General features: G+C 42.9%; 1 protein-coding gene across 2 annotated transcripts; it reads left to right on the forward strand.

Moving 5' to 3' along the window:
• The first annotated feature begins 1,383 nt into the window (after positions 1-1,383).
• hsf1 (heat shock transcription factor 1) lies at positions 1,384-20,034 on the forward strand. Of its 2 annotated transcripts, XM_085791028.1 has the most exons (15): positions 1,384-1,833; positions 3,836-3,944; positions 4,132-4,268; positions 4,368-4,492; positions 4,932-5,007; positions 5,321-5,382; positions 5,541-5,619; positions 6,742-6,860; positions 6,952-7,136; positions 9,716-9,848; positions 11,851-11,922; positions 13,306-13,411; positions 13,531-13,584; positions 15,342-15,399; positions 19,103-20,034. In XM_085791028.1, the coding sequence occupies exons 1-15, from the start codon at positions 1,708-1,710 to the stop codon at positions 19,288-19,290; spliced, it is 1,629 nt and encodes a 542-aa protein (XP_085647154.1). In that variant the 5' UTR covers positions 1,384-1,707; the 3' UTR covers positions 19,291-20,034. The 2 variants fall into 2 exon arrangements, with proteins under 2 accessions (XP_085647154.1, XP_085647155.1); XM_085791029.1 differs by lacking the exon at positions 11,851-11,922.
• The last annotated feature ends 302 nt before the right edge of the window (positions 20,035-20,336 follow it).

The raw sequence follows: 20,336 nt of genomic DNA on the forward strand, positions 1-20,336 counted from the left end.
GGACTTTATTGGCTTTTTATTGACAAAAATCAAATATCGCTTTCATAAATACGTATTTCACTGAAGTGGAATCGCGCCCGCATACAAACGAGCGCTTTCTCGTACCTTAGAATGAGATGTTACAAGTCGTTACAAACATACAGGGGGGGGTTCACCGAACCTTCTCTGCCATGTTGAATCGCCATGTTTTACGTTCAGTGTCACCGTGGCCGTCAGTAACCACAAACTCGGGCCGCCGGAGCTTCTCGGCTCGGGGAGAAAGTTTTCCAGACAGCGCCTGTTAAAACTGTCACCACCGTGTAGCTAGTGTGAGGAAGGACGGAGGCACTGGTGTTGCCTTCAGGTGCAGTCAGACACCTGAATGACGCCGTGAGTGACGCCGTCGGCAAACCGACTGGATGTTATTTTACTCGACGAGAGAAAGCCGGTAAAACGTGGGTCAGGTAAACAATACGACATCGCCATGACAACATATTGTCACGCCTGTATTGTTTTGCCTCGTGCTGGCGGACCGTTTGTTTACATAGAGGCTTGTTTATCCTGATACATGCAGCGTGTGTTGTTTTTCTGACTTCTGCCCGAGTTTACGTAAACGCAACAGCAAGAATACGTGCCGACATGCAACCGCACCGCTAGATGGGGGGTAATTGTCACATATTGTCCCTTTAAAGTAATAAAATTCAGATAGATAATGGAGTTTTGTCATAATTCCACATATTATATGTAAAACAAGTAAAACAAACCAAATACTTGGAGAGATAAAGGACATTTACACATCAGTGTTAAAGGCCCCATGGCATGAAAAATGTGATTTTGGTTATTTTTTCGTGCTTGGGAAGGTCTCTGGGCCACATATATATACTGCCCCATGCATCAAACTGGTCATAAACGGAGAAACACACACCGCCCATTTGTAGGAACATTCTCTTTAAGACGAGCAGATAGCACTTCCTCCTTTATGTGATGTCACACACAAGGTAACTCCGCCCACCATGACCAGTTGTTTTTTTTTCTATTTTTATGAATGCAGTTTAGGTTTCAGTTACTTGCCTGTGATTGGCCCGACCACATGCCACTCAAAAACAGTGAGCCAATCAGAGGAGAGGTTCTCATTCTCTCTTCTGATTGGCCAAATGACCTGTGCCTGCTAGAGCTCCAGAAAGAGGCAACAGAAAGGGGCAGTATAAACCATATTAAGCAGATCACAGGTACTCAAAACCAATGATACATCTTGTTAGGGATATCAGCAGGTAAATAAACCAAGAGAAAAGTGCACAGCATGGGGCCTTTAAATCAAATATAAATTCTGTTTTCGAATCAAGTATGCCTGCGTGCCTGCGTCATAAGGCGACCAAACGTTCTCATTACGTTTTACACGTCATCGGGTGGCGACAAGCGCTACTCGCTACGCAGTTGTTGGTTTGTGATCTGATGTAATTTTTCTTTACACCGTGAGACTTCATTTAAACAAACTTTAGTCAACCTTCCGTGGACCGACACAGGCCCGACAACGTCTGTAGCAGCAGCGGAACGAATGGCCCCGTGAGCCGGATCACATCTCAGTTCGGATCAGTGTCGCGTTTTTGTTCGTAGGTTCGAGCGACGAGTCGTGCTAACGGCATGCTAATGGTTAGCACCGTTAGCTCAGATTAGCTGCGGTGTTTCAGATTAATAATAATCCGGAGTGCGGGTGATCTGTTGTCTTCGATGGAGTATCAAGCGGGAGGCGGAGGAGGCCCGGTTGTCAGCGGGGGGAATGTCCCGGCCTTCCTAACCAAACTATGGACCCTGGTGGAGGACCCGGACACCGATCCGCTGATCTGCTGGAGCCCGGTACTCAACTTATTATTATTATTGTGGTGGTGGTGTCGGTGTAGCATGAAGCTAACGGTGACAGAGAGCAGAGCAGAGGACAGGGAGGAAATAGTTTCACTTTTAATCAGAGCAGTAAGACGCTGGTGATAATAGATGGTAGCTGTTGTTGACGCCCCATCAGCCTAAGCTAACATGCTAATAGCAGATCAGAGATAATGAGATCATCGGCACAGAGAGAGAAAACAAACCTGCTCACCTGAATCAGAGCAGACCAGTTTAATCTTCCCCCCAGTCCGCGAGGAGTCCGTCAGCTGTCGGTTTGTGTCAGCGCTGAACAGCTGAACCGATTTTCAGAGTAGCTAAAAGAAGATCATCTGCCCCCCACAACCATATACATACTGTATGTCTATGCCCACAACCCCCCAAACAAAGACAACTAAAGTAACAGTAGAAATAACGATGGTAATAACAACACCAGTGGTCACAACTATAATAACAGTAGCAGTTGTAATAATAACAGAAGCAATATTGTAACGTCACAGTTTGTTTTAGAGCATCTAAAAGAAGATCTGACCTCCACCCCACACTCCCAACCCCCCACCATCGTCCCAAACAAAGATAACCAAAGTAACAGTAGCAATAACGATTATATTAATAACACCAGGGGTCACAACTATAACAACAGTAGCAGTTGTAATAACAGTTGCAACAGTGATAGTATTGTATTAAGCAATAATGATAGTACTGTATTAATAGTAGTAATAACAAGAGCGATAATGATAGTATTGTGATAAAAGTAGTAATAACAGTAGCAATAATGATAGTATTGTGATGAAAATAGTAATAACAGAGGTAATAATGATAGTACTATAGTAATACAGTAGCAATGACAATAGCAATAACGATAGTACTGTAGTAATTACAGAAGCAATAATGATAGTACTGTAATAATAACAAAGGCAATAATGATAGTAGTACTATAGTAATAGTAGCAATGACAGTACAACAATAATGATAGTACTGTAGTAATAGTAATAATAACAGTAGAACAACAACAGCCGTAATAACACGTATAGTCACAACAGTAACAGTTCGTTAGCCTCATAGCATAATTGCCTAAGTCATATTTGAACATTTCCGGGAAAAAAAAGAAAAAACACAGTTTCTAGCAAGCAAAGTCAAAAAGATGACTTAGAACACTGTTTAGAGTCCAAAATCACTATCTTGGTTGAGGACATAGCCAATAAGGCAAGGTGATGCAGCAGTGGTAGGAGAGGAAAGTTAGGCAGATATCTCAATTTGGCCAAAAAATGACTTAGGCAATTATGCTATGAGGCTAACGAGTTGTAATGATAGTTTTTGCGATAACAACAGTATTAAAGCAGAAGTAAGCGATCCGGTCGTTTTGGCTAATGCTGCGTTCCAGGCAGGCTTTTGAAACCGTAAATTACAGCTTCAAGTCAGGACTTACGACTTTGTAGTGTTCCAGGCAACCCACTCGTGTTTGTCCGACCTGTTTTACCGGTGAAAGTCACTATAACGGCCACTCGTAACTTCTGACCCGTGAACTCGTACCAGATCGAACTGGTACGACTTCACAGGTCGGAAAAACACGAGTTACGAGTTGCCTTGAACGCACCATAACAGTCCTCGTCCCTACGTCACCACATTCAGGCGCATCCCTTGGCTGCACACACAGCCCTGCATGCCGTTCTCTCTCCTCATTGGATACAAATTGTAGGATACGATAAGAGTTTTCTCCTCGGCTCAGAGCAGAGCAGAGTGACTGACAGACCCGTGTTTCAGACCAAACACTCTATGTAAGTGATTGCTGTCGGAAGATATAACTATTTAAGACTTAAATTAACACAAATATATCGCTTACTTCTGCTTTAATAACCTCGGTACCAACAGCAGTGATGATAGCATCAGTATTAATAACAGTAGTAGGGGCATTAGACTCGTGCTGAAGACTGTCATTGTCATTAATACTGACCATTATCCGTGTGCTCTTTTTCAGAGTGGAACCAGTTTCCATGTGTTCGATCAGGGTCGGTTCTCTAAAGAAGTTCTACCAAAGTACTTCAAACACAACAACATGGCCAGCTTCATCAGACAGCTCAACATGTGTGAGTATGAAGAACCGCATCACCTACAGATCCCAAACAGGCTTTATCTTTTGCAATACAGTGGAACATGTTTTTAAACACACAAGGAAGGTTCTGGTTTGGACGTATCACACAGTACTGGGACGAGTTCCTGTCTGTTTTTGTAATGACATGAAATGTGTTGTTTTGTGAATGGTTTTCTGTGCAGACGGCTTCCGTAAGGTGGTGCACATTGAGCAGGGAGGTTTGTTGAAACCAGAGAGAGACGACACAGAGTTCCAACACCCGTTCTTCGTCAGAGGACAAGAACACCTGCTGGAGAACATTAAACGCAAAGTCACCAATGTATGCATTAGTGTACAGCCTTGTAGATTGTTATCATATCGTTAATTAGACCACAGCTGCAGATATACCTGTATGTGACCCTCTCTGTGATTGGTTTAGGTGTCCTCCGTGCATCAGGGGGATGTGAAGCTCTCTACAGACGAAGTAAACAAAATCCTCACTGACGTCCAGCTGATGAAGGGAAAACAGGAGACCATCGACTCCAGGATCATTGCCATGAAACAGTAAGACCACGACCACATCAACACCTGGTCGAGTCCAGGTCTGGGGCTTTGTTTTAGAAAACTGGAGGATCCTGAAGTTTAAATGCTCACAATGAGACTTTAAGGCCGATACATAATTCTTATAAACAATAACGAGTGTATATACTGCATCTGTATGTGTCCATTTAGCTGTTTAATCACTGAGCACTTTATTAGAAACATCTGTTTGCCTGCTCATCATCATGGTATAAACCCTTGAACCGCTTATCTTATCATTTTTGTACATGACACATGAGTTTTACTTTTACTTTTACTTCACTTTGCTCCATTTCCAGAGTGAAAGGAGATTGAACACGGTGTTTAAATGTTGCTCCTAATAAAGAGCTTGATGGGTGTATCTGTGCATACTTTATATCTCTATATCTGTGCAGATGTGTTGAACTATGTATCTGTGTTGCAGTGAGAACGAGGCTCTGTGGAGGGAGGTGGCCAGTCTGAGACAGAAACACGTTCAGCAACAGAAAGTTGTCAACAAGGTAAAGTGTTAATGGCATGAAGTAGTGTGTTATAATGCAAGGGTGAGGGAGGGGGAGGGAGCAGTTTCATAGATATATTCAGCTGTGTGTTCCTGATGATAGGAAACATATATAAAGCAAATAGTGTCTGTTCTGTGAGACCCAATGACTAATTTTTGTGTGATTGGAAGAGTTATGTTCAACATGAACAAACTAAAATTTGGCTAAAACATCTGGACTGTAGAGCTTTTATGTGCAAACCCTATGATACATAACCTGTGAATGAAGGTAGGTCTGGTCTGTCCGAGCTAATAATAACTCCCTCTCTCTGCAGCTGATCCAGTTTCTGGTGTCTCTGGTCCAGACCAACAGGATCCTGGGAGTCAAGAGGAAGATGCAAGTTTATAAAAACACCACTAATACTAGTATTTTTATCACAGATAACGATAAGCCTCCTCCGCTGGTTTGAATCATGACACTTTATGAAGCAGTGCTCATTAAAAGAAGAACTGTTAACAAGCTCATGTTTAATGTTTTGTTTTTCTCCTCTGCAGCCCTCTGATGCTGAATGACTCCAGCTCCGCCCACTCCATGCCTAAATACAGTCGGCAGTTCTCATTGGAGCACATGCAGGTAACGTGAAGTCGCTTTTACACGTCAAAAACAAAATCATCACATGTAAAAATTCAGATCAGTGCTCAGTGTTTCAATGATGGTTCTGGATCGACACTTGTTTTTTCACGGGGTCAGCCCTATATTCCCACAGTCCTATGTTCCCTCAGCCCTATGTTGCCTCATTTCTAGGATCAATCAATCAATCAATCAATCAATCAATCAATCAATCAATCAATCAATCAATCAATCAATCAATCAATCAATCAATCAATCATCTTTATTCACATATATAGAAAAGGTAATAAAATCATTAAAATAATTGTAATTTCATATGTGAAATGGGACACCTTGAGAAGCTCAAGAGCTTTTAAAAGGGGCCCAGACACAAAAAATGACAGGAAGACATACACAAGAAAAGACATACAAATATACATAGACATACACATAGCCACATAATACATTTTGTATGAAATGAACCCAAAATATATTCCAAACACTCACACTCCACTCAAGATTTTTATTATTTCTAAGAATTTTCTCAAAATGAAACTCTAAGTCAAGTCATTTTTATTTTTATACCACATTTAAAGGGATGATTCAGAGTAATTTCAACCTAGGGTCCTTTGCACGTGACGCCCCCCCCCCCCCCACCAGAAGCTTGTTTTCTCTTGCTCGAACAGTGGTCAAGTTACCGCTATTAACCGAATGGTGCTAACGTTACCAAGTGGCTATCTTAAATTACCCCACTAATAATGTCCAGAATTTCTGGTGTACTTAACTGTACAAACTTTCTAATGCTTCGTTTACTACTACTAACACTATTTGTACTACTGTAGAAGTTTGTTGTCTTGCACTAACTCATGGAGGTGAGTTGTTGGAAGGGGTCAGCCCTATGTTCCCAGGGCCCTATGTTCCCAGATTTAGCTAAAATACTGGATAATAGGTTGGGTGTAATTGACTACCAACTTGGGAGAAATGGGGATACAATCTGATGCAAATTGATCATAAAGGAAATGTGGGAACATAGGGCCTAATTTTGGAAAGAAAAAAAAAACCTTAGAAATGAGGGAACCTAAGGCTGAGGGAACATAGACACGCTCCCTTTTTCATAAATGGTCTTGGCTCTCGTTTCTTTTTTAGCCTGCAGCCAATCTGTTCTCACCTGAATCTCCGGTGACCTCTGGACCAATCATCTCCGACATAACGGAGTTGACCACGCCCACTGCAGAGGAGGTGGTCAGCGAATGGACGGACGCCGGGTGAGGCCCAATCAGATCAGGTCTCGCTCCTGTAGCCACGAATAGTCGCTGACTGTTGGCTCAATGCGTGTGTCACTGTGTTTGCCCGCAGAGAGAGCGGGTCAGTCAACGTCAAAGAGGAGCCGTCCAGTCCAGATGTGGAGGTGTGTCCTGTTCTGGATGGGGGCGCCACACCTGTAGACACGCCCCTCTCCCCCACCACCTTCATCAATTCCATCCTGCAGGACAGCGAGTCGCAGCCGACCCCAGACACCTCCACGGCGAATCCTGCACCAGGTAACGGTGGAGGGAGCCGCCTCTCCTCAACCTGTGTTGGTAGTGTTAACATGTCAGTAGTTTGATTCCTAGTCGGTACCAGTGTTGGGTACGTTACATTTTTAGAAAGTAATTAGTTATAGTTACTAGTTGCTAGGGGTGGGAGAAAAAATCGATTCACATAAACATCGCGATATCTTTTTTGACGATTTTTAAATCGATTTTTTAAAAAAAAATCGATTTTTAAATTTTTTATTTTATTTTTTTGGGGGAATTTTTTAAAATATTGTGCAATGTGCGTTCGTTAGCCTTTTTTACATACAAAGAGTACAGGTTTTGAAAAGGGTTTAAGTTCACTTTACAATGGAGTATGTTAATTTATAGGCTCCTAGGGTATTTGTGTGCAGATAAATGTTAAAAATGCAGACTAAAAATCGAGAGAATCGGCAATATCGTAGAATCGCAATTTAAATCGAATCGCCATCCAAAAAATCGTAGAAGAATCGAATTGGGAGAAAAGCGTATCGTCCCAGCCCTACTAGTTGCTTTCCCATAGTAACTGAATTCCTACATAATAAAAGTAACTAATTACCAGGAAAAGTAACATTTGCATTATTTTTAAAAAATAAAATGCTCAAATATGTTAAATTACTTGGACTCGCCGCTTTAACCTCCCGTTTATCTGGAACGAACCAACTCACTCAGTATCAAAGTCTGTCTGTGCGGAGGAATACTGAGGGAGTTGGTCAGTTCTAGATAAACAGCTTTTTCCGATTTATAGACTGAAAAAAAAGTGTATAAAACGTAGCTACACTTTAACAGGTGTATTATTATTTTGTGATGGGACTTCTTGAGTTAATTAACTGCGAGTAACGGTGTTATAACGGGAGAATATGTAACTTAACTTAGATTAGGCTACTCGTTACTGAAAAAAATGAGTGCTGTTATTTTATAAGGCCGTTGTTCCCATCACTGGTCAGTACTAGGGCTGCACAATATATCAATTAGTTTTACATTGCGATGTGCGCATGATGTGTGATAGCCACATCGGATGTGTGATGTTTATCTCTCTTTTTTTTTAAACATTTCAATTTTTTTTCAGTTGAAACAGTTTTGCACACCGGTTGTGGTTGACAAAAGGTGCATTGGAGGAGGAGAGCGACATGGGCTGGTGAAGAAACTCCTGCACACTTTTTCCTCACTTGCAAATGTTTTATTATGCCAACGTTTCGGTTATAGAAACCTTCCTCAGGGCATCAAACAGGTCTGTTTGCAAAAAAAAATAAATTTGCAAGTGAGGAAAGTATGCGCCACTCTCTCTCTCTCTCTCACTTGACTGAGCAGGCAGCGGCGTCGCCCCTCCTCCCCCTGCGCACACTCAGGGAAAGCAGTATACATTTTCAGACAACTAGGTGTTCACAACAGACTTTTTCTCCCGTAAAAGCTTGTTTGTGGTTGTTTCTCACCCTGTGTAAGAAGCCGTGGCTGCATCCAGCTGAACAGAGGCCGTAGCCCGCGTCATGAAAGTGAAACGTTTGTTTGCAAGTATCCGCCTGTTTATAAATAAATCAAAAAAAAAAAGTATCCGCCTGTCAGTCACAGAGCAGCGGCTGCTTAAAGGGATAGTTCAACATTTTGGCAAATTGGCCCATTGCCATAATCGCTATAGTCATAGCAGTAGGTTCGTTACCTTTATTTGTCGGTGTAAGCTATTTTTAGAACGGAGGAGCGGAGCGGCGAACTGCTCAGAGCTACGCGATGGAGGCTAAAGGAATTTCTTGCTTTCCCTCATCAAACTCATCAAATACAAAATCCCAAAACTCCAAAACGCTTTCATGGACAAGTTGTGACCTGCACAACCACCACGCTATGAGATAATAATGGAACGTTACGAAACTGAGCCGTTTTCGAGGTAAATACAGGGTAAATACAGAGACTGCTTGCTGAAAAACTGTCCCTGAACGCAACACGCATCAGCGGTTTTGCATGAATTTACCTCTAAAACAGCTGTGTCCCGTAACGTTCCGTTATTATCTCATAGCGTGGTGAATGTGCAGGTCACAACTTGTCCACGACAGCCTTTTGGAGTTGCTGGATTGTGTATTTGATGAGTTTGATGAGGAAAACCAAGAAATTCCCTTAGCCTCCATAGCATAGCCCTGAGCAGTTCGCCGCTCCGCTCCTCCGTTCTAAAAATAGCTTACACCGACAATTAAAGGTAACGAACCTACTGCTATGACTATAGCGATTATGGCAATGGGCCAATTTGCCAAAATGTTGAACTATCCCTTTAAGAAGTTTGATATCATCACTAAAGGAAAAACAGGAGCACCAAAGAGATTCGCTAATTAGCCTACTGCTACAACATCAATGTTTTGTCAACGTGTCTGTGTCAGGAGAGAGAGAGAGAGAGAGAGAGAGAGAGAGAGAGAGAGAGAGATGAGAATGCAGCCTATATATATGTATTTTATCATCTATCCTTCTGTTTCTATAACATTAAAAATTGTAATAATTTGACAGACCTCATTTTTATTTACCGTGCAGCCCTGGTCGGCACTGACGGCAGTTTGAACCTGTCTGTTTGTCTGTCTCCACTGTAGCCATTGTTGTGATGAACGCTGCCTCCTCCACCGAGCCCCTCCAACCCGCCCCATCCAGCCAGACACCCGCCCCAAATACAAACAACCCCAACACATCTCAGCAGAAATGTCAGACCATCGCCTGCATTGACAGGTAAGTCTGTGACACCTGTTTGACGCTGTTTGTCAACTGCAACCAAAGATGCCAACGCTATGTTGGGCCGTGTTCGTCTGTCGTTTCTCCAGTTTGTGGACATAACATCCCAGGAGAAGGGAAACAGTACCAACAGATTTACACAACAGCATCATCTATTGACTTCTTCTGAACATACAGGAAGCACAGGGCTCCAGACTAACTTTTTTTTTTTAAAACTAGGAGCACAGTGGCCCACTAACTTCAAATTTTAGGAGCAAAAGCAGAAACTGTATGGACGCACACTGTAAATCGACTTGAAAAGCAAATATTCACATTTACTTTTCATCCATGACACCTGTAATGACAGATACCAGATTATTTGAGACGCTCCTTCCACGTTTCATCAGTGTTAAAAGAAAAACCCTTAGAAAATTAACTGGTTGCACATGTGCAAATAGATGAAACATTGACTTGCACTGTCTCAGATTTTAAGGGACAAATTGCCTCCATTTAGGGACAGCCTGGAGCCCTGGAATAACGTCACAAACCACGATCCAACATAGTGATATAATGATACATAATAGTGTTAATAATAATAATAATAATAGTAAACAAATCAGTTGAAATGGTTGTCAGCTTCAGATATAGCAGACTTACACTAGACAGGAAACACAGCTTCAACACAAAGGTCGTTCAAAAGAAGAAAAATAAAAGTGTCATCAGAGACGATGAGTAAAGTGGAAACTGAAAGGACTTGATGTTTCCTCCGTCTCCTTCCTCTGTTCTGCTCTTTAACTCGCTGCTCTGTCACTAACCGGCCCAAACTCACACACATCGCCCACACTCGTAGTGTTGGTTGGAGAGTCTTGCTAAGCTCAGTCACTGACTAAATTAAAGGAGAATTCCGGTCATTTTCTAAGTAACGCTCTACAGCTCTAGGTCCCCGAGCGCTGCCATAGGAGAAAAATATACATCAGAGAAAAATATGTGCAGCCCGGACCGAGCTCTCCTCCTGCTAGCTGCGCTACACTGCAGTTAAACAGTGAAGTAATGGGGGCAGTTCTTCTAACCGCGACTTTGGCCTCGATATAATGCTCAAAATATCACTACACATGCTTTGCAACATCCACCAGTTCCTCACCACACAACACTGAGTGTGAATAACTCCATTAATATGAGAAAGCAGTGTTAACGTGTGTTTTTATCACGTAGCTCTGTTTACGCTAGCTTCCTGGGTAGACCTTACTAGTCGACTGTCGAGCTCGGGACTGTTTCCATATCAACAAAGACAAAAACGCGAGGAAAACATGGATTTAGGAGGAAAAAAATGATTTTGGATGGAAAAAAGAGCAGTTATATTCATATTGATGCTTTTTCCCATCCAAAATCTTTTTTTTCCTCCTAAATCCATGTTTTCCTCGCGTTTTTGTCTTTGTTGATATGAAAACAGTCCAGAGCTCAACAGTCGACTAGTAAGGTCTACCCAGGAAGCTAGAGTAAACAGAGGTACGTGACAAAAACACACGTTAACACTGCTCTCTCACATTAACAGAGTTATGCACACTCAGTGTTGTGTGGTGAGGAACTGGTCGATGTTTCAAAGCATGTGTAGTGAAATTTTGAGCATTATATTGGGGCCAAAGTCGCGGTTAGAAGAACTGCCCCCATTACTTCACTGTTTAAGTGCAGTGTAGCGCAGCTAGCAGGGGGAGAGCTAGGTCCAGGCTGCACATATTTTTCTCAGATTTTTTCCTACGGTCGCGCTCGGGGACCTAGAGCTGTAGAGCGTTACTTAGAAAATGACCGGAATTCTCCTTTAACTAACTAACTAACTAACTGACTGACTGACTGACTTAAGTCCCCAAACCTGCTGCTTTCAGAGTGCCCCCCGCCCCCGGTTGTTGTATTTGCTGTAGTGTGTTCATGTCAATGAATCTTTGCCATTTATTGTAGGTCTTTAGCCCTTTGAAAGTCAGATGTGTCATTAAACCCCCCCTCCCCTCCCCTGTGCTTCTCTCAGACCCCGCCTCCCCCCCTCTGCAGGTGAACCTTCACCTGATGTTTGGCGCTTCGTGTCAACAGCAACTGACAAGTGAATGACTGAATCTATAAATAATTAACATTTTAAAATATCAGTCTGTATTGAAGTGTAACCCTGGGGATATTCTGTATTTTCCTTCTTGTCATCACGTGCAGACTCGTATTGACGCTGAATGAGTCTGACTGTAAAGATTTATGTGCCTGATCAAAAATGTTTATTAATCCATCGCTGACAGTAGTCCTCATTGATTAGTTCAGATATTTTGCTTATTTTTTAGATGTACGTCCAATGGCCAAACTCGGCACACATGCGTCTAGTTAGAAATAAAATAAAACAATTTATCAGACGGATTATTGTTAAAGGGATACTTTACCCAAAATCGATAATTCACCAATTTTCTACTCACCGTCTTGCCAAGGAAGGGTTTAGAGAACTTTCTGAGTCATCAAAACGCCTTTGGAGTCCAAGGGGGGGTCCGGCTGGCAACGGATTTTCATATAATGGCGGCGGATGGAGTTCACTTTTGAATCGTCCAAAACACTATGAAACATCCAGATACCTCCGTACTGCTCGTCTGTACTGACCCAAGTGTCCTGAAGCCGCCACATGAAAAAGTTGTTAGGAAAAAAATAATTTGATCTTCGTTTTTAGCCTTGTTGTAGCAGCAGCTCCCAGTGACTCTGTTTTGAGATTTGCTGCGAGATGTTTGTTCGTCGTTGTGAACCATTGGATGTTTGATGTAAACACGGAAGAACATCTCAAGCAAATCTCGCGCAGCCACTGGGAGCTACTACTACAACAAGGCTAAAAACAGAGATCATATAAATTTTTTCCGAACCACTTTTTCATGTGGCGGCTTCAGGACACTTGGGTCAGTATGGATGAGCAGTATGGAGGTATCTGGATGTTTCACAGTGTGTGTTTTGGACGATTCAAAAGTGAACTCTATCCGCCGCCATTATATGAAAATCCGTTGCCAGGAACTCCTAAAGCGTTTTGATAACTCTGAAAGTTCTCCAAACCCTTCCTTGGCATGACGGTGAGTAGAAAATTGCTGAATTATCGATTTTGGGTGAAGTATCCCTTTAAGTTTTATGTCTTTGGTAGCTCCAGTGCTGCTCTGAGCTGAGAGCCTCAAGTATTCAGAGACTAGTACAGACAGGTGGTGGTCAGTCATATACAGTCCAGTCCAGGTGTTAATCATCTGCATACATCAACTTCCACAATGAACCCAAGGAAGTTCATTTGTTAGATCCCTCAGTAGATTAATAAATAATCTCATCTCTCAGTGTGTTGGAGCCTTCACACCGTTGATGTGGTGACGAGAAGAAAATATAGAAAAACTACAGAGGGATAATGCAACTTCACGTCTCCCTCCTTTCTGTTTCTTTCTTTTCTCTCTCTCTCTCCTGCTTGTCTGTCTCTGTGTTTCAGGTCCGAGCTGTCCGACCACCTTGACAGCGTGGACAACGGTCTAGAAAACCTGCAGAACATCCTGAACGCACAAGCCTTCTCCTTCGACACCTCCCCGCTCATAGAGGTCAGCCCGAGAGAGGGAGAATCTGTCGAATGTGATAAAAGTCTATGAGCATGTTAATGGCTGACAGTACGGACGTGTGTGTTAACTGTATACGTGTGTGTGTGTGTGTTCATGTTTAGTTCCTCAGTTCGCCGTGTCCCTCTGGAGACTTTGACCTCGACAGTCTGGACACTGTGAGTTCAACTATGCAACTATGCAGACTCTCTGTTTCTGCACTTCCTGTTTCAGCCATTCTCAAAATACATGCAGGTGTTAAAGGGATAGTTCAACATTTTGGCAAATTGGCCCATTGCCATAATCGCTATAGTCATAGCAGTAGGTTCATTACCTTTAATTGTAGGTGTAAGCTATTTTCAGTACGGCGGAGCGCAGCAGCTGGCTGCTCAGAGCTACGCTATGGAGGCTAAGGGAATTTCTTGGTTTCCCTCATTAAACTCATCAAATTCAACATCCCAAAACTCCACAGCGCTTTTGTAGACAAGTTGTGACCTGCACAACCACCACGCTATGAGATAATGACGGAACGATACGAAACGGAGCCGTTTTCGAGGTAAATACAGGGTAAATACGGAGACTGCTTGCTGAAAAACTGTCCCTGAACGCAACGCGCATCAGCGGTTTTGTATGAATTTACCTCGAAAACGGCTCCGTTTCGTATCGTTCCGTCATTATCTCATAGCGTGGTGGTTGTGCAGCTCACAACTTGTCTACAAAAGCGCTGTGGAGTTTTGGGATGTTGAATTTGATGAGTTTAATAAGGGAAACCAAGAAATTCCGTTAGCCTCCATAGCGTAGCTCTGAGCAGCCAGCTGCTGCGCTCCGCCGTACTGAAAATAGCTTACACCGACAATTAAAGGTAATGAACCTACTGCTATGACTATAGCAATTATGGCAATGGGCCAATTTGCCAAAATGTTGAACTATCCCTTTAAGTGTTGAAGAAAAATCACTCAACTCCATAAATATACATACCGGGCTCCAGACTAACTTTCTCTTATTAGGAGCACAGCGGCCTCTAACTTTAAATTTTATGAGCACAAGCGGAAAATTTAGGGGTGCATAACGTAATTCGACTTGCAAAGCAAATATTCACATTGTTACTGATAAATACTTTGATGATGATCCTCATGATCCTCTAAATCAGGATTTGATTTGCCTCTTGTGCTAGTCTAGGGTTACAGTGCTAGGGAGAGTATTTAGGTGAACGTTTTCCTGCACTGTCTCAGATTTTAGGGGCAAAATGCAACCATTTAGGAGCAGTCTGGAGCCCTGCTATATACAGTGTATATATCCTGTCCTGTTGCTATGTGTATATATATACAGTATATAATAGTTCCAGAGTTTGCTGTGGTGTGGTGAGTTTATAGTAATCCAGAAAACGGTGATACAGTGTCAGCAGGTAGAAGATTAAGTGATCTAACAAAAACAATACACTGATATTGCTTTAAAAATACTGCAAAAGGGTGTTTCATGTTTAACTTTACGCCTGTTGGAGATCATTTAATCTTCCACTTGCTCACAGTTCACACTGACAGAAACTCTGACCAGGGGTGCCCAAGCTTTTGCATGACATTGCATAATATTATAGAGAGCCTAAGCGGAAGCAGGAAGTAACGTCGCCATGGGACCTCAATTCAGAAAAAATCTCCATGTAAGAACGTGAACGTGGTCAAAATTTTATTTCGTGATCCGATTGAATTGTGTCATGACCTCTATCTGTTTAAAACATCACGTTTCATGCCGATTAATCAGCAGTTTGTTGTCACTTAAATGGAGATTTTTTCCAAACTGAGGTCCCATGGCGACGTTGCTTCCTGCTTCCGCTTCGGCTCTCTATTGAGAAATACAAGTGCACAAAGGTTTATGTGTCTTATTTTTAATTTTTTTGGGACGTTTTTTTTCTGACTGTGGTCTCACTGTTTCGTCTCAGCTGCTGTCTGAGGGAGTTCTCAGAGGAAGTGATGAAAGCAGCAATACCAGGAATACAGGTAACACACACACACACACATATCGTATCACATACATTCATACCATTTCTTGAGACCCGCTGTCATGGTGACCCCTCTGCTGCTCTCTGATTGGTTTGGTTTGATTTATTTGATTTGGATCCCCATTAGCTGATATAATACACACATACATCAACTATTCTTCCTGGGGTCCGATCAGTGTAACAATAAAAATACAAATCAGAAATACACAATCGAAGCATAACATTGGGCGGGGGGCTCATTGGGGCTCCATCCGTTCAAACGTTGTGTTGAGCGTGAACGCACCTCACTGGCGCAGAGCGTGAGGAGAGAGAAGGAGACGGAGGGGTGTACTCACTGTGAAGCGAGTTCAGTGAATTAGCGAGGTATGTTGAGTCTAAAGCCAGGCTCTCCTGTATGCAATTTTTTTTTTTCTCCCTACTATGGCCACGCCAAGACCCGCCTTAGTCCGACTTTGATTGGCTGCCTCTGCAAGGCTAAGCCTATACCTGCATCTTACCCTAACCTTAACCACTCCCTTCACACGCCGAAACCCAACCGGCAGAGTAGACGGCATCGTGATAAGCCAATCAGAAGCCTAGTAAGGCGGGTCTTGGCGTGGTCGTAGTAGGAAAAAAAATTTGGTCCCGAGCAGGTTATGTTCAGGTTATGTTCAGTGTTTAATAATAAAATCGGCTATAAAAGCGCCACTGTTTAATAGGGGTGTCACGATTCTCCAAATCCTCGATTCGATTTGATTTTCGATTTTAGGGTCACGATTCGATTCGATTCTCGATTTTTTTTTCTTTTTCTTACAGCACAGACGCCTATGCTATTTTCAGACTAGTCTAGTCTACGATCATTGGTTTTATTCATCAAATGTTGTACAGTAAATCTTATTTCAAAAGATGGGATACATATAAGTGATGCAATTTCCATAATGTATCACATTAGGCACTAATGGTCACATTTAAATAATTTCTTTACAATATAAAGGTAACATGCCCCCAAAAATCATGATCCAGGGGCCAAAATTGCCCCAAAGGTTTTGAAACAAATATATTTATATCTTTACATTATCATAATGTCAATCATAATTATCATAATTTTCATTAATTTACCGTCGTGTCTCATTATTCTCCTGATGTCGGCTTAATGTAATGTAAACGAGATTGCGCTGATACGCGAGAGTCATGTGACAGCGGGGCAGAGCTGCAGCTGCAGCGCGGCCATGGACCTGATGATCAGGTCCTGATCAGACTGGCGGTGGCCCACAGTCAATCAGTCCCAGATCCTCCACCGTCACCAGATCCCCCGAAAGCCCCCGCAAATAATACATCGACAAAAAGTGGCAAGTTGCACCTTTTCGTCGGCTTATTATTTGCGTTTTTTTTTTTTTTTTTTTAAATCTTATAACGTCTAACATGCGGCTCTCAGTGCTTGTCGGTGTTGTGTAGTTGGAGCTGTGTCTCCCTCCTGTTTCCCAGGTAGGGGGACAATAACCCACCAGGGCTGGGTGATAAAACGCTATAAATTGTGAAATAACTTTTCTTCGATAGAAATATGAGACATGGTCGATAGTTTTCATTCATCCATGTTTTGGCAAATAGCCAATTATATTGAGAGTCGCGCTGCGCCGAACCAATCATGTGGCTGGAATAGAGCCAGTCAACATGTGCATTTGTTTGGGTTGCTGCAGACGTGCACATCAGCTGACACCGCCGGTAAAAAAAAAAAAAAAAAAAAGAGAGAGCGAGGGAGAGAGGGAGAGAGAGAGAGAGAATGAGTGAGTGTTGTCTCGAAATAAAAAGTAAAGGAGAACTCGGACCAGTGACTGACAAGAGGCTTGGTGCGCAATGGGGACAACGGGCAGTTGTAGCTTTGCGGGCGGCGGGGGGGGGGGGTCGTCGATCCTCTCTTTGACTTCGATGCTCGAGATCGTGACGTAATTTCGATCGATTTCGATAAAAAATTGAAATCGTGACACCCCTACTGTTTAACTATTTAACTTATTTTCAGCTGGCGTCACCTTTACTTTGACAGTGGGTCTGGATCAGAACGGAACGTTTGTACGGAGGGAGAGATCAGCTGATCCACTGCTGTTTACTTTCTCTCTGAGCGTCTCTGCCTACAGATGTTCAGCTGAGGGAATCAGCTGCTCAGCTGTTGGGCCGAGCGTCAGGAGAAAGTTGATAACCAGCTTCGTAGTAGCCTACCGTGTTAACTCCGGGGGGACCGCGGGGCTAGAGGTTTTGTTGAGCTGGAACATGAACACAAAGCCTGGCTATGTTGAGCCTCCTTCGCAGGACAGGCCGGAGGAGTCTGTGTTTTTTTTTTTTTTTTTCCTCTGCCTTTATTTTGAAAGGACAGCTGGAGAGAGATGGGTAGCCTAGGCTACGCGGAGATAAAGTGAGGGGGGATTGACACGCAGTGAAGCTTTCAGGCAACGTTATCACCCCTACAAATACTGTATTGGTGAGAAATGAAGGAGGAGGAGGGTTACGTAGCGTGTAAACGATTATTGATTTTTCTAAACGGTTATGATTTGTTATCCGTGTATCCGTTGACACCCCTTATTAGGGGTGTAACGGTATATGTATTCGTCCCGTGCCGTCACGGTACGGGGGTCACGGTTCGGTGCACACAGTCACACGACGAATACGTCTGAATGAATATTAAAAAAAAAAAGTCGAGTCCTCATTTGAATCCAGGTGGCGGTAATGAGCCTCGAAGCTGCCTGCAGCCGTCATAGCAGACGAAGAAGAGAAGTGATGAGAGAGTGAAGTTGGAGGAGGAGAGCTGTCTGCTTCATTCATGTCACTGTGGCTTCTCAATGAAACAAGCGGCGGCGGCGGCTCGCGACCATAATACATCCATGCTCGCAACTGGTCCACCGGACAAAGTCCGTCGGCGATGTTTCACGGATCCGCGGTGCGTCGCTAGAAACGCATCAAACACGTAGCGCATGTTCACCCGCCTCCCCTCCCTCCCTCCCTGCCTCATGTCAATCACTGGTGCAAGGAAAAAGACAAGTTGTGTGCAACAACTTATCCCGATGATCCCGCAGCTTTTAAGCCTCTTGACATGAACACAGACAGGTGAGGAGAAAAGGAGACCGCACGCTATATATAATCAGACACATTTTGTCTGATGAAGGGCTGATGCCTGAAACGTGTGAGTGACATTAAACTGTCACGGGAGCTTTTAACTAGTGTGCGGTCTCCTTTTTTCCTTACCTGTGTCTTTCTTGGTGGTCCAGCACCGAGTCTTCAGTTTTTTGGGGGATGTGCGTGTAGCTGCCTAATATGTTTTATGAACACAGGCAGGACCAGAAACATCACCAAAGTAACTGCTAGTCTAATTTAACTGTGTAAACCAACATTGATGTCAGTTTATTGTTTTGTTTATTTAATAATATTTTTTTAATAATAATAATTTAATAATTCGAATAATAGTTGCCAGTTGTCAAGTGCACGTTTTTTTTCCTCTAGAATTAATGAATGGCATTATAACACTCCTAATGCACTTGTTTTATTTTGTATTCTTTTTTCTTTTAACTTTTATAACACAAGACAGATTTTAGTTTTACATTCAATTAGTGTCTGTTGTACCGAAACCGTACCGAACCGTGACCCCTGAACCGAGGTACATACCGAACCGTGACTTTTGTGTACCGTTACACCCCTACCCCTTATATATATATATCTTTTTTTTTTTTTTCCAGGGAAGCAGCTGGTGCACTACACGAACGCGCCCGTTGTGATATCCGAGCCGCTCAGCCTGGGGGAGGGGGGCGCCGACCTGCCGTCCCTGCTGGAGCTGGAGGGGGAGCACTACTTCACGTCGGAGCCGCCCACCGACGACCCGACCGCCGCCCTGCTCAGCCACGCCCAGCTGGACTCCGACCTCTGACGCGACGACTCATCAGTAACCATAGCAACAGGACAGTCCAGTCTGAGCAGTGACTCAGCAGCAGCAGCAGCAGCAGCAGCAGCAGCAATAGACAATGACAAATCAATTGATCAGCTGTAGATCAATCAGTAGGTCAAAGGTCATGTTTTTAGTATGCAGATGTTATTGATCGATATTAACCCCTTTATACATATATCTGTGTCCTATTCTTCTTCTATTTTATTTTAGCTTTTGGTTCTTTGCTGCTTTAATTACATCGTTTGTTTGTCACTTGCTGTAAAACAAAACAAAACAAAACAAAAAAGCAAAAAAAAAAAACTACAAACAATTGGAGAACAAGGGTCACGTCGGTTCCTGCTCGTCCAATCGGAAACATCTCCGAGGGTCACTGCCGATGATGTCACAGTGCAGCTGTGATGTCACGCGTGTGGGCGGGGTTAAGGCAGGATCACGTGACCCGAGTGCTCTCCCCCGTTCTGCATGTTGAATACGGAGTTGAATATGGTTGTTCTTTGTTTTCACGTGTAAAATATAGATATAATGCAGAGACAATATTTTTGGAAAAGTTTATTATAAATAAGAAGTGCCCCTGCATCACCTCTGTTACCATGGAGACGACGTGGAACCAGATAGAAATGCATTGATCTGATGTTTAGGATCGATATGAACTCTGATTATTAATCAGATCAGGTGTCAGCCATGATATATTATTGATCCACATTAAATACAGTTTCTTTATCGGTGTGTCAATAAAACACTGTGTTTTTTTTTCTTTTAAAAACAAAACAACAGCAGCAACAAAATACAGTGTGATAGAAACTTACTGTTTACTAGACATCCATCCATTGGTTTTACGCTGATCCATGCAGGGTCCCTGGGGGCTGGAGCACATGTTTATCCTGGATACGCTATTTCTAAATAGTCTAATTCTATACCTCTGGAAGCCACGGTCGGGTCGGACCACTGACGAAACGATACGAATAGATATATTACGCTGCTAAAAAAAAAAAGCAAGTCCCGTCTTCTTTCCGACGTTTCCAAAATAA

The sequence above is a fragment of the Trachurus japonicus genome, chromosome 11 (assembly GCF_045865225.1).
Source record: "Trachurus japonicus isolate A0001 chromosome 11, Traja_1.0".
Taxonomy (NCBI): Eukaryota; Metazoa; Chordata; class Actinopteri; order Carangiformes; family Carangidae; genus Trachurus; species Trachurus japonicus.

Excerpts from the sequence above, each read along its gene's own strand:
- hsf1 (XM_085791028.1), top strand. The coding sequence starts at position 1,708 with ATGGAGTATCAAGCGGGAGGCGGAGGAGGCCCGGTTGTCAGCGGGGGG. Across the intron at positions 5,008-5,320 it reads AACAGAAAGTTGTCAACAAG|CTGATCCAGTTTCTGGTGTC; the intron begins GTAAAGTGTTAA and ends CTCTCTCTGCAG. Across the intron at positions 7,137-9,715 it reads CACGGCGAATCCTGCACCAG|CCATTGTTGTGATGAACGCT; the intron begins GTAACGGTGGAG and ends TCTCCACTGTAG.